Source organism: Pipistrellus kuhlii, unplaced genomic scaffold (genome assembly GCF_014108245.1).
Source record: "Pipistrellus kuhlii isolate mPipKuh1 unplaced genomic scaffold, mPipKuh1.p scaffold_m20_p_18, whole genome shotgun sequence".
NCBI classification, from domain to species: Eukaryota; Metazoa; Chordata; class Mammalia; order Chiroptera; family Vespertilionidae; genus Pipistrellus; species Pipistrellus kuhlii.
In genome coordinates this window covers 11,814,527-11,827,788 of record NW_023425493.1, presented here as the reverse complement: position 1 = coordinate 11,827,788, position 13,262 = coordinate 11,814,527, and the positions used below count along the sequence as shown (strand labels likewise).

Sequence of the window (13,262 nt, the reverse complement as noted above, 5' to 3'; positions counted from 1 at the left end):
GAACACAATTACTATACAAATATTTTTGAGTGTTTTGTGCAAGGTTCTATGGCTGATTTGAATACAGATTGAATCCTAAAGATTAAAATACTCCATGTATTTTGAATTGGAGTTTGAAAAACAAAGAGCAGAAAAGCAGCCAAGTATGTTTTTCCAGGAAGCAGGACAAAGTAATTCAAGTTCTTTCCAATTTTTTTAATTCTCAATTTCTGGATAATCTAAAACTATAGGAGGACGCAGATGGTCAATTACTGAGAAGCTCTGGCCATGAAAGTGTAATGTATTTTGTGACAACAGAGTGAAGTTTTGGCTACATTAAAAGACAGGAAGCAACTTTTACTAAATATCTGAAGTAGAAAAGGTTAATCATTTATGTGTTTATAATAAACTTACCTCTTCTTGGCAAAAAAGAAGTATTTACAAGAATACTTTATTTCCACATTTGTGGGGGAAATTTAACAACTTACCTTCCAGATATAGGCAGCTTCATCACTCGAGCCACTGATTAAAAACTGGTCATCTGGACTAAGACTGGATTTAATATAAAAAGTAGAGTTCTGATGTCCATTGAAGACAGCCACTGCCAGATGGGGAAAAAATCAGTGTATTGACTATTGAAGCAGATGGTCAAGCTACATTCATCAAAACTGGATAATGTCAGAAAATAAAGGAAATCCCATATTATATTACGTCCAATCTCATGATCTGAACCTAAATACTCGGTATCGAGCTGACTATAGGGAAGTAGTGAAAAATATTCTTACAGAACAAAAATAGAGCCAATGTCCAATCTTTCAGTCAAGTGCCTTTATAGACCCTCTCTCCCCACCTCAGGGCATGGCTTTCCCCATTACATAACACATTGATCTTTCTTTTCTTAGACTTTTGATCTCTTGAGGATAAATTTCCTATCTTATTCTTTCCTCACTATCTTTACAGTGCTTTGAATAGAGATCTTCAAACATCTGTTGCACGAATAGATAAAAATCAGTAAAAAGAGTTAAGTCTTATGGATAGCTTATCTGGGATGAAGGAATCTTTTTAACTTTGCACTTGAAATAGGCTGAACAGTAAAAGTTGCTATTGTGGTAAATTATATGTTCATTTTTAAGATACTCCAACTAGATTAAGTTAGGCTTTTAGTTTTAGTTTTAGCCTTCTCACTGTACATGGTAAAAGGGCAAGTAATCAAATCTATCATAATGTGCTTGATAGGTTCTTCAATCCTAAGGAGACCAAAATTTGAAGTCTCCAGCATCAGAACATTAGAAAATTAAAAAAAAAAAAAAAAGTTTGGGGGAATTTAAGAAAAACACTTAGGCAGGAAACAAATTTCCATTCCAATCTTCTAACAGAAGGAAATAATTAAGAGACTTATACAGTTGTCATTCAAGAGGATAGTATACGTATTGCTTACTGAGTACACATGATAATGGATGATACATAAGCTTTATATCCATCTATAATTTTACCTGGTACCATAATTCAATTTAGATATATTCCATAGGATATGCCAAGAATAATTAATAACCAAATAAACTCAATGTCTCTGCTTGGGTGACCCTTTTAATGGTGAACTCCAGGTCACAATACAGTAAAAACAGCTTCCATTAGTGTTCACAGAAATCCCTTCCTTTTGCTAGACTAAAACTAGAAAAATACTTTTCTATTTATACATTTTCAAGAAAAAGCCTACATATCAAATACTCTCTACAGTAACCACTTTCACTGTGAAGTTAAGCAGGATATGAATCATTTCAGCTACACATATTATAGATCTACTATGTCTGGGTCTGTTAGTAAACTGTGTTTTTGTGCTTTAGTAAAAGACTATACTATAAACAATTATGTTTCTAAAAATTATGGAATGGGTTCATAGTTTGCAAATAAAAGACACTGGTAATAATAGTCCACAATTGCTTACTTCTTAGTTTTCATTAGAAATTAAGGTTTCTAAGGGTTGAGCCTAATAACCTTCTAACAAGAAATAAATCCCCCCAAAATAAACAGGCTCCTTTATTCAGATTACAACTCCAAAACTGTAACCATTCATCTTTCTCAGCTCTAAACTATGAATAGAACACTACAAACCAAATTCCCCACTAAACCTATAAGTATTTATTGCCCTCTGCTGGTGTAAGGAAGATTAGCATAAAGTACATGATTAATGTTTCAAACCATGCAAAAAATCCTTCTAAAATGTATATTGGGGTCAATTTAATTTTTCTTTGATGATTTTGGCTCTTAAAATGCCTCACTAAAGTACTTCAGAGTCATCCTAATGAATATCATTTAGTATAATAAAATGTTGTGATTTAAAAGTATGGGAGAGTAGCCCGACCAGTGTTGCTAAGTAATTGAGCTTCTACCCATGAACCAGGAGGTCACTGATTCAATTCCCAACAGGGGCACATGCCCAGGTTGTGGGCTCAATCCCCTGTAGGGGGTATGCAGGAGATAGTTGATCATCGATGTTTCTTTCCCATTGATGTTTCTATCTCTCTATCCCTCTCCCTTCCTCTCTCTCTAAAATCAATAAAAATATATTTAAAATATAATAATAATTTTTAAAAAGTATGGGAGAATATTGAACCCGGATCCTTTCTGAAATTTTTAAAAAAGCAAGCAATTACAATATGTGCCATGCATACACACATCTATTTGTTACTCAATTTTAAAGAAACATAATAATTATACCTATGTCATTCTATTTATGACAGCCAATTAAATTACTTTTGGGAACACAATAAAAAGGGTTGCTAAATTGTTAGTAAAGTAGCCTTGGACATATCTGTTTGATTGCAGAAGGATAATCTGAACTCAAGGTTCCTTTTCACGCGACAGTATAACAAAATGATAACTAAATTAGAAGTTGTGTAAGTTTGGATTCCATTCAGGAAAATAGCAAAATTAGTTACAAAAACTCTTTCCTTTCCCAAATATCCTTAGACTTATTTCAGAGCATTGGCAATATCAACTGTGATGCTGCTTCAGATAGGAAATCCTACTAATGGCTTTGGGGGCAGTCTTTGGAAATTTCTGTTAAGAGCCCTGCTAATTGTATACTATTTTGAAACTTATTTATCAGCACATCTTACTTTAGTGGGAACTGGGTAGATCTGGGGATTGGTTATAGAATTCAAAGTTTATAAGAAAAAGCAGCCGGGACCGGTTTGGCTCAATGGATAGAGCGTCGGCTTGGGGACTGAAAGGTCCCGGGTTCGATTCCGGTCAAGGGCATGTACCTTGGTTGCGGGCATATCCCCGGTAGGGGGTGTGCAAGAGGCAGCTGATCGATGACTCTCTCTCATCGATGTTTCTAACTCTCTATCTCTCCCTTCCTCTCTGTACAAAATCAATAAAATATATTAAAAAAAAAAAAAAAAAGAAAAAAAAAGAAAAAGCAGGTTACTAAATGTTGCTTGCTTAAGCAATTAATAATGCTCTAGAAATTATCTAACCCAAATAACCCTCATAGCATATGCTTAAAAAACTGTTTTCTTTTTTAAAATGTTATTTATCTGCTTTAAATATCAGATTTTACTTTGAATTTTCTTAAAGTATAAAAAGGGTGAGGATAAGGAAAATATAAAAGAGGCAAATAAAAAGGGTGAGGATAAGGAAAATATAAAAGAGGCAACTGTCCAATATTGAGAAGGCTGCTAAGAATTATTGTGGAGGATTAAAAAATTCAGTCCCCTAATTTAATGAACAACCCCAAACAGAACAAAAAATGAGTAGAACATCCTTCTCTGTCCCACAAGATAATTCATCAGTAGAACTAAGCAAAGATTCTATAATCTTCATAAGTCATAGTAATAAATTTGGCTTGGAAAAGAACCAACATCAAATTGTCATTAACAAAAAGGACTGTATTAGTTTCTGGGTAAGAATTTGAATGACTAAGATCTTACCAGGAGAAGTCTTTAATCCAGTCATATTAAACATGTAGATGTTGTCATCTGTGCAGTTAGCAAATAAAGTAGAGCCAGTGGAATCCAAAACCAGACTTGAGTATCCTGGAAAAAGGAACTCTAGTTAGCATAACCTGATGACAATGAGTAGAAATGAGGTAAAAATGCTGAGGCCAAATGATCATTTTATAAAAATAATCACTAAAATTCTTTTTCTCCAAAATATATGCAAACCAAAAATATTCTTGTCTTTATTTTTTGAATTCCCAAAAGATAGAACCACATATTAGTTTTTCAAGTCTATGTTGCCAAAAACGAGCTTGATATTTATTTTAGTTTTAATAAAAACTTATATTCCCCGAAAAGTCCTTCCAAAAAAATCTTCCAGTCTATAAAAAGGCTTACCTAATTTTCGAGTGCTGCTACCTGGGTACAGGAAGTACTTGGATGCTATAGGTTCTTGTCGATAAGCAGTGTAATTCTTACGTAAATCCCATATTTTAATTATCCTAAAAATCAATGTAAAGAGAGAGTTATTTGGTAGTCCTTCTCCAACCCCAACCAGTTTCAACTATATTGAACAAGAAATGACTTTTAATCTAACACCTCTGGCACATGAAACAGGTATAGTTAGGTTATCTCATTGGGAAACAGACTGAAATGTCTCATACTGCTTTTTCTAGAATCAGGCTTACAATTCTGGCATAACGGAAACAGATGTGATCTGACCCAGTGATGGGTTACCTTGAGTTTACATCAAGGGAGCGGAAAAGGAAGATGAAGGTTAGCTGCTGATAGTCATTGTTTCATTGTTTGCAGAAAAAAAAACATTTCCTAAGCTTTTAACACTCTGCATGTAACCTTTGACAGCATAAGTAACAAACTTTGTCCATAAGGTTATATCTCTATATTTAACTCCTTAAGTAATCTAAACAAATTTTCCTGTGAAATAGAATATTTTTTCATTTCAGCAATTGTGATTATCGTCTTAATCTTTTACATCTAGTTTGTAAACTACGTGAAAAAACAAGCTTGTAGCAGGGCAGTATCCTTGGAAACAAACAGAGCAAGCTCTCACATCCATTCACAAGCACAACTGATAACCTTTAGATAATGCTTCATTTGTGCCTCAGTCTTTGGTCCACAAAATAAAGTTTAGTGTCCAGAGAACAACAAACACAAAGGAAACCCTAAAAGTCATGATCCTTTTTACTTATGTTTAAAAAAAATATATAGTTTCATTGATTTCAGAGAGGAAAGGAGTGGGAGAGAGAAATAGAAACATAAATGATGAAAGAGAATCATTGATCAGCTGCCTCCTGCATGCCTCCTACTGTGGATCAAGCCTGAAACTCCGGCATGTGCCCTGACCAGGAATCAAACCATGACCTCTTGGTTCATAGGTTGACATTCAACCATTGAACCACAATGGCTGGCATAAGTTGTTTTTTTGAAGGGAAGATGTCTTGGGAGATATAATGAGCAAATAAGGGGACAAAGACAGGAGCTTATGAAAGATTCCCCTTACTCAAATAAGTTATATTTGAACAAAGCAACCAAACAAGAAGCAGCACAAAATTATCCGAAGCTAAAAATTCAGACCAATCATGGATGGCAGGTACTTGAATTGAAAGTCATCAGGCCTTATTATATTAATCTAGTTAGAGTACTCTCAGAAATGCCCAAAATCAGATTTCTTCTTTTAGGTTATTAAACCTGAGAAGATAAAATCTAAGATAGTAGCAATTTTACTTCTCAAGAATTCTGGACTATCACACATCTAGAGGAAATAATGAACAACATAAACTGATGAACAGAAACAGACCCAGAGAAAGAGAAGCAGCGTTTCAAACCTCAGAGGGAAAGTAGGGGAAGGGAGGGGTAGGGGGAAGAGATCAACCTAAGACTTGTGTGTATGCAGATGGGCCTAGCCAGTGCCATGGACAACAGTGGGGTGGGGACATATGTGGGGAGGGGTTTGGGATGGGAATGGGGGGATGAGGACAATTATGTGATACCATAATCAATAAAAAAATAAATAAAAAATAAAATAAAAATAAAAATCACAGATAAATAAAAATAAAATAAAATGCAAAAAAAAAAAAGAATTATGGACTAAATTATATTGCATAAACAAGCTACCTATCCAGCTTCTCTATAATAGGAGCAGCCAATATTGCTCATATGTGCTAGACAATATGCTAAGTGTAAACACATGTATTATCTCAATTATTTAAGCAAGAGTCCTAACTAGATATTTTCCAGTGATCTGTAGGTCCTCTTCTCAGGTGGGCATTCACTACATTGAAAGTTAAAAGTGCACATATTCAATTATAATGGGACTAGTAACTTTCCCATCACAGTTCATGAAAGAGACCTTATCAAAAGAACCCAGAAATAAAGCTCTTACCCATCCACAGCTCCTGCTGAGACTAATGTATTCTCATCTTGAAAGAGGACCACAGTAACACTCTGCTGGGAATCCTAATAACACAAAGAAGAGAAAGAAAAGTAGTAGGTCCTATTTTGGATAGCACAATCTTCACCATCAAGAGACCTGGTGCTAAAATGGCTTTTTTTCTCCCAAACTCTGAGTTATACTAAATCTTCCCTTTCTAATAATCCTAATCAGTGCTGACCAATAAGTAATTTTAGCTAGGAAATTAAGTTGACTTACACTTAAGAAACATATTGGTTATTAAAAGATTTAACTTGCCAAAGCCGGTTTGGCTTAGTGGATAGAGCGTCCGTCTGCGAACTGAAAGGTCCCAGGTTCGATTCCGGTCAGGGCCATGTACATTGGTTGCGGGCACATCCCCAGTGGGGGGGGTGTGAAGGAGGCAGCTGGTAGATGATTCTTTCTCATCGATGTCTCTAACTATCCCTCTCCCTTCCTCTCTGTGAAAAATCAATAAAATATATATATTTTTTAATTTTTTTTAAAAAAATAAAAGATTTAACTTGTTTAAGCCTATTGGCTCTACTTAGAATCAAACCTACTAATAAGCTGTGTATCCTTAGGAAATTCACTTAACTTTCCCGTGCCTGTTTCATCTATGAAATATCACCGTCTACCTAGATTTTTACCTAGATTATAAGAGTAATTACAGAATTACTGATCAAAGATGGTTATTACATGCTCTGAAAAATTTAAAGGTGCTCAACGGAGGTTTTTACCTAATTGCTGTTAACAGATTTTCTTGGCTCAGAATCTGATTAAATGTCTGAAATATTACTCATTTTTACTTCATCTATCATCTAAACTCCAAAGACCTCATCCTAGCCCTACTAGTTTCCATTCTTGCTTGTGTCCTATTCATGGTATGCAATTTAAAAAATATATATATATATTTTATTGATTTTCCACAGAGAAGAAGGAAGAGGGATAGAGAGCTAGAAACGATGATGAGAGAGAAACATCAACCAGCTGCCTCCTGCATACCCTCTGCCAGGGATGTGCCCGCAACCAAGGTACATGCCCTTGACTGGAATCGAACCAGGGACCTTTCAGTCCGCAGACCAACACTCTATCCACTGAGCCAAACTGGCTTTGGCTGCAATTTTAAGTCCTGTTTTAACAACCAAACCTCCCCCCAAAATATTAAGTTGGATCCTACACACTCGGAGTATTAGAAAAATAAACACATTAAAGTAAGAGCAATGGAGACTTATTTTTTAAGAAAAAAGATGTATTCTGAGCATTGTTTGAACACTGACTATCAGATGCTAGAAAGGTACTATATAAAAACAGGGATTCCTTCCCAACAGAAACTGTATCATAGTAATTAATATACTTCTTCAAACTACTGCCCCTTTCCTAGTGAATCACATTATGTAGATAAGTGTGTGCATGGAAACCCTAGGGATGAGGCTTAGGAAGCTGGATTTTTAATATGCTTCCCAGGTACCTCTGTTGAAAACTTGGTTTTGAAACCATTACTGTAAGTATTGAATTAGCATTAACAAAAACCCCACTGATAGCAAGAGGAAATGAAGATTCTCACTCAATCTATAACTTCTATTTTTATGCCCAATAAATTCCATAACATGAGATTCTATTCCTCTGTTAAGATCTGCACACGTGTATACAGCTATAAAACCTTACCACAGAAGGAGCAAGTCCTTTTGAATTCTGTTTCTTCTTAGGTTTGGAAGGGGTTTGCTTGTCTAAGGTATTGTGAGCACCACTGATTTGATTCACTTGCCTATAAAATCCATCTGAAAGATATGCCAAGGAAATTTATTTAGTTTTCAGAATGTTATTCCTATGCTGAATGTAACATCCTATATAACAGAAGCGTAATATGCTAAGTGTCCAACCGAACCACTTAAACAGTTGCTATGATGCATACTGACCACCAGGGGACAGATGCTCCAACTGATATGTTAGCTTGCTGCTGGGGTCCAGCCGATCGAACAAGAGGGTCGGACATGCCCTGGAGCACTCCCACAGTTCCACCCCGGCCCCATCAGCCCTGACAGCACCGATCAGGCCGGCCTGGCTGAGGGACCCCACCCATGCATGAATTTATGCCTGTGCCTCTAGTTTATATATAATATTTCAAGATTAATTACATTCTTTATTAGATTAATGAAATTCAAAGCCAGCAGTGCTACCACATTACATCTTTTGTGTTAAGATTATAATGCGTAAAGAGAAATAAGCACACAGATGCTTATAAGTTTTATTCATAATTGCCAGGATTTGGAAACGACCAAGATGTGCTTCAGTATTTGAATGTATGAAGAAACTGCGGTACAGCCACACAATGACATATGATTTAGCGCTACAAAGTGAGATTCTGTGCCATAAAAAGACACAGAGGAACCTTAAATGCATATTACTAATTAAGAAAAGCCAATATGAACGGCTACATACTGTATTTATGACATTCTGAGAAAGACAAAACCATGGGGGGGGGGGAAACAAAGCCATGTAGACAAAAAGATGAGTGGTTGCTAAGATTGGGGGAGGGTAGGATTAATAGGTGGAGTAGAGAGTATTTTTAGAACAGTGAACTACCCTGTATGATACTATAATAGTAGATATATGTCATTTTATACTTGTTGAAACCAACAGAATATAAATACTAAGCGTGAACCCTAGTGTATAAAGTATAGACAGACCTTGAGTGATAGTGATGTATCCATGTAGGTTCATCAGTTTTAACAAATATTTAACTCTGGTGTGGATGTTGATAGTGGAAGAGACTGTGTGAGATGGGGTATATCAGTACAGAGAGAATGCTCTATACTTTCTGCTTAATTTTGCTATATAACTAAAACTGCTCTATAAAATAGTCTGTTAAAAATATTTTTTTTAAAAAGGAAAGATGATCATTAGTTTCTGCTTAATGGCATCAATGGACAAGGTGAGCATAATTATATTTAATTGAACCTATTAGGTCTAGTAATACTTAATGTCGTTTTCTAATACTTTTTTAAATCGACTTTATTTAAACAATACAACAAAATTTAATCAACAATATAGTTGCCGTTGTTTTCTACTACCTCAATACTTGTGCCCAACGCTCAGGAAGCATTTTAATCCCTCTGTTGTAAAATTCTTGTGATTTTGATGCAAAAAATTCGGTCAATGCATTTTTGAGGCATTCTTCATTATTAAATTTTTTTCCAAGAAGAAAGTTTTGCAAAGAACGAAACAAATGGTAATCGGAAGGGGCAATATCAGGAGAATATGCAGGTTGAGGGAGAACTTCCCATTCCAACTGGCGCAGTTTTTCAGCAGTGATTCTTGCAGTATGCGGTCGTGCGTTATCGTGAAGAATTACGCCCTTCCGATTAATCAGCGCGGGTTCTTTTTCTCTTAAAACTTAGGCTAACCTTTCCAATTGGGCACTATACACTGCACTTGTAATGGTTTGGGTAGATGGTAAAAGTTCATAATGAAGAATTCCTTTAAAATTCCACCAAACACACAACATCACTTTTTTCACATGCAAGTCAGGTTTTGGCGTGGGCTGCGGAGCCTCATTTTTGTCCAACCATTGAGGCCGCCTTTTCAAATTAACATACAGCACCCATTCTTCATCTCCGGTAACAATTTGCTCTAAAAACGGCAAACGGTTTTGACTAGAGAGGAGCAAACTGCAAATTGTGACTCTTTGATTACGGTTGTTGTGGGTCAACTCATGAGGAACCCATTTTCCAAACTTTTGGACTTTGCCAAGTACACACAATTGATTGGAAATTGTTTTTTGTGAACAATTTAAAGTTGTCGCAAGCTCTTGTTGGGTAATTTGAGGATTTTGCACCAAAAGAGCTTGAAGAGCTTCGTTTTTTTTTTTTTTTTAATAAGTTTTTATTGTTCATATTATTACAAATGTTCCTTCCCCCCCCCACCATTGCTCTCTTCAACCAGGTTCCCACCCCACCCTCTGCCCTTTCCCCTCTCCCCATTATCCTCATCCATAGGTGCACAGTTTATGTTCAGTCTCTTCCCATGCCCCCCTCTCCCCTTTTCCCCAAGAATCGTCAGTTCACTCCCCTTCCATACCTCTGATTCTATTATATTCAACAGTTAATACTGTTCATCAGATTTTTTTAATTTCCTTGGTTTTTAGATTCACTTGTTGATAGTTATGTATTTGTTGTTCATAATTTTTATCTTTGTTTACTTTCTCTTCTGAAAGAACCCCCTTCAGCAATTCATATAATTCTGGTTTGGCGGTGATGAACTCCTTTAGCTTTTTTTTATTAGTGAAGCTCTTTATCTGGCCTTCGATTCTGAGTGATAGCTTTGCTGGGTAGATTATTTTTGGCTGTAGGTTCTTGCTATTCATCACCTTGAATATTTCTTGCCATTCCCTTCTGGCCTGCATGGTTTCTGTTGAGAAGTCAGCTGACAATCGTATAGGTGCTCCTTTATAGGTTACTATCTTCTTTGCTCTTGCTTCTTTTAATATTCTCTGTCTTTTGCTCTTGGAATTTTAATAATGATGTGTCTCGGTGTGGTCCTCTTTGGATTCCTTTTGTTTGGAGTTCTGTGCGCTTCCTGGACTTGTAAGTCTAATTCTTTCACCAGGTGGGGGAAGTTTTCTGTCACTATTTCTTTCAGTATGTTTTCGATATCTTGCTCTCTCTCATCTTCTGGTACCCCCATAATTCTGATGTTGGTTCGCTTGAAGTTGTCCCAGAGGTTTCTTACATTATCTTCAATTTTCTGGATTCTCTTGCCTTCTAGCTTCTGTGGAGGAGTGTCTTCTGGCTCTTTATGTTCCAAATCTTTGACTTGATTCTTGCGATCTTCCCTTCTGTTTTTAGGACTCTTGGGCTTTTCCAGCTCCTCCGAGCCTCCTTCTGGTTTTCTCCTTGCTTCTCGCTGTAGAATTTCCAGTCAGTCAACTTTCCTGTAGTTCTGGGTAATGTCTGTTTTATATTTTAGTTGTATTTTATTGAAATTGTTGTGTGCGGCTGTGGCTAGGTGTTCACCTGGGCGCAGCCATCTTGGATCTCCTGAAGAGCTTCTTGATCAAAATTGGACACACGGCCTCGACCACTCTTGTCATCTAACGAAAAATTTCCCTCGCGAAATTTCTCAAACCAACCAATGCTGGCATTTTCTGGCGCTAACTGCATCTTGACCAAGAGCACTACAGATATTTTTTGCAGCCTCACTTGCTTTTCTTCCTAATTGGAACTCGTAAAGCATGCAGAGCCGAATATGCTCTTCATCCGCCATCTTCTTAGCCCTAGTTTTGCAACAAAAACCAAACCAAACACAAACTTTTTCAAGCAAAACTTGTTAATTGCACTTCACACGTTCTGTAGATACCACGTGTTTGAAGGTTATGTCAATACAAGTCAACGCCAAGCAAGATTTTAAACGAATGTTTAAAAATGACATTAATTATTACTAGACCCGATAATTCTTTAAAGCCAAAAATTTTTTAAAAGATCATTTACCAATGAGCCCAGGATTTAATAATTTCAATTCCATCAATCATTTAGAAAAACAATATAATTCAGAAGACAATATGAGGTAAATACAGAGGGTAATACTGGCAACATTCGTTAAGATCATGAGCATTAGAACAGTAAGCAGAAATAAAGGATTGTGAACATGTGCCCCCTAGTGGTTATCAGATGAATTCAATAAACCTTTCATTAAAAATAAGTATGGACAGGCCACATTTATCAAAATTAAAATGAAACTAGACTACCTTTTTTGTTACATCTGGTGTCCCAGACCATAATGTTGCCATCTCTTCCACCTGTACAGAAGACAGCTGTGGGGAAATAGTTTATCAAGAAATTTAAAAAACTGTTCAATGACATATATATTTCAACTTAAGTTTCCTAGAGTATTATATGCTAGGTTCTATTATTGGCGCTGGAGATTAAAAATAAAAAATATATGGTTCAACAAAAGTAAGAGAAAACAAAGTTGTGAAGGTAAAGAATTACAAAAAAACCCCTCAAAATACATGTTAAATATTAAACAAAAACTCAATAGAATAATCCCTGTGTAAATTTTCTTAAACGACATAAAACACTGTATATATGGTAAAGTTATAGTAAGAATGATAAATAAGCAATAAGCAAAATATGTTGAGTGCTTACTAAGTGCTATACACTACCCTAAGTTCTTTATATAAATTATCTCAATCCTGTTAGTGAGTATTATTATTCCCATTTTACTGGGAAAAGAGAAAACTAAGGCACAGAGAAAACGAGTAATTTGTAAAGGTATTCTTGACAGTATGAATCCAGAGCCCATACTCCGAACCTTGTACTGTCTCAGTAGAAAACCATGGAACAGCCGAAACCGGTTTGGCTCAATGGATAGAGCGTCGGCTTGGGGACTGAAGGGTCCTGGGTTCGATTCCGGTCAAGGGCATGTACCTTGGTTGCGGGCATATCCCCAGTAGGGGATGTGCAAGAGGCGGCTGATCGATGACTCTCTCTCATCGATGTTTCTGACTCTCTGTCTCTCTCCCTTCCTCTCTGTACAAAATCAATAAAATATATATATTAAAAAAAAAAAAAAAAAAAAAAAAAAGAAGAAAACCATGGAACAAAATTTGTGAAAGGGGTTGCCTCTGGGGTGGAAGGAGGGCAAGGGGATTAAAGAAAACATACAGGAACTTTAATTTATTTGCAATGTACTATTCTTTAAAATTAAGCCAAAACAACTCTGCTTCTGTATGAAAGAGTGGGCACTTACCAAACCAATCCACTTGCATTAGCTTTTAACTCTGGAAAAAAAATATAAAAAATGACCTGAGGGCTCTATAGAGATTGAACAAAAACATGCAATTTTTGGAGAGCCAATAACTGAAGCAAGTGATTGGCTTGGGCTAAGTTACTGGTCTTTTATGGTTTTAC

The 13,262-nt window shown here is 36.1% G+C and overlaps 1 protein-coding gene across 10 annotated transcripts in view; it reads right to left on the bottom strand.

The window, feature by feature from the left end:
* Nucleotides 1-13,262, bottom strand: part of DTL (denticleless E3 ubiquitin protein ligase homolog) — a 59,487-nt gene that overhangs the window by 34,783 nt on the left and 11,442 nt on the right. For 7 of the 10 annotated variants that reach the window (XR_004988757.2, XM_036442602.2, XM_036442605.2 and 4 more), the window contains exons 6-11: nt 12,098-12,163; nt 8,020-8,132; nt 6,325-6,398; nt 4,320-4,423; nt 3,915-4,019; nt 468-580 (exon numbers count right to left, since the gene is read on the bottom strand). Coding sequence is in view for 9 of the 10 variants with exons in the window: in XM_036442602.2 (XP_036298495.1) it covers nt 468-580; nt 3,915-4,019; nt 4,320-4,423; nt 6,325-6,398; nt 8,020-8,132; nt 12,098-12,163 (575 nt within the window). In the remaining variant the exon portion in view is untranslated. Of the gene's footprint in view, nt 1-467; nt 581-3,914; nt 4,020-4,319; nt 4,424-6,324; nt 6,399-8,019; nt 8,133-12,097; nt 12,166-12,656; nt 12,697-12,942; nt 12,977-13,101; nt 13,133-13,262 lie in introns of those variants that run through there. The other 3 variants (XM_045583114.1, XM_036442611.2, XM_045583115.1) reach the window with 3 other exon arrangements.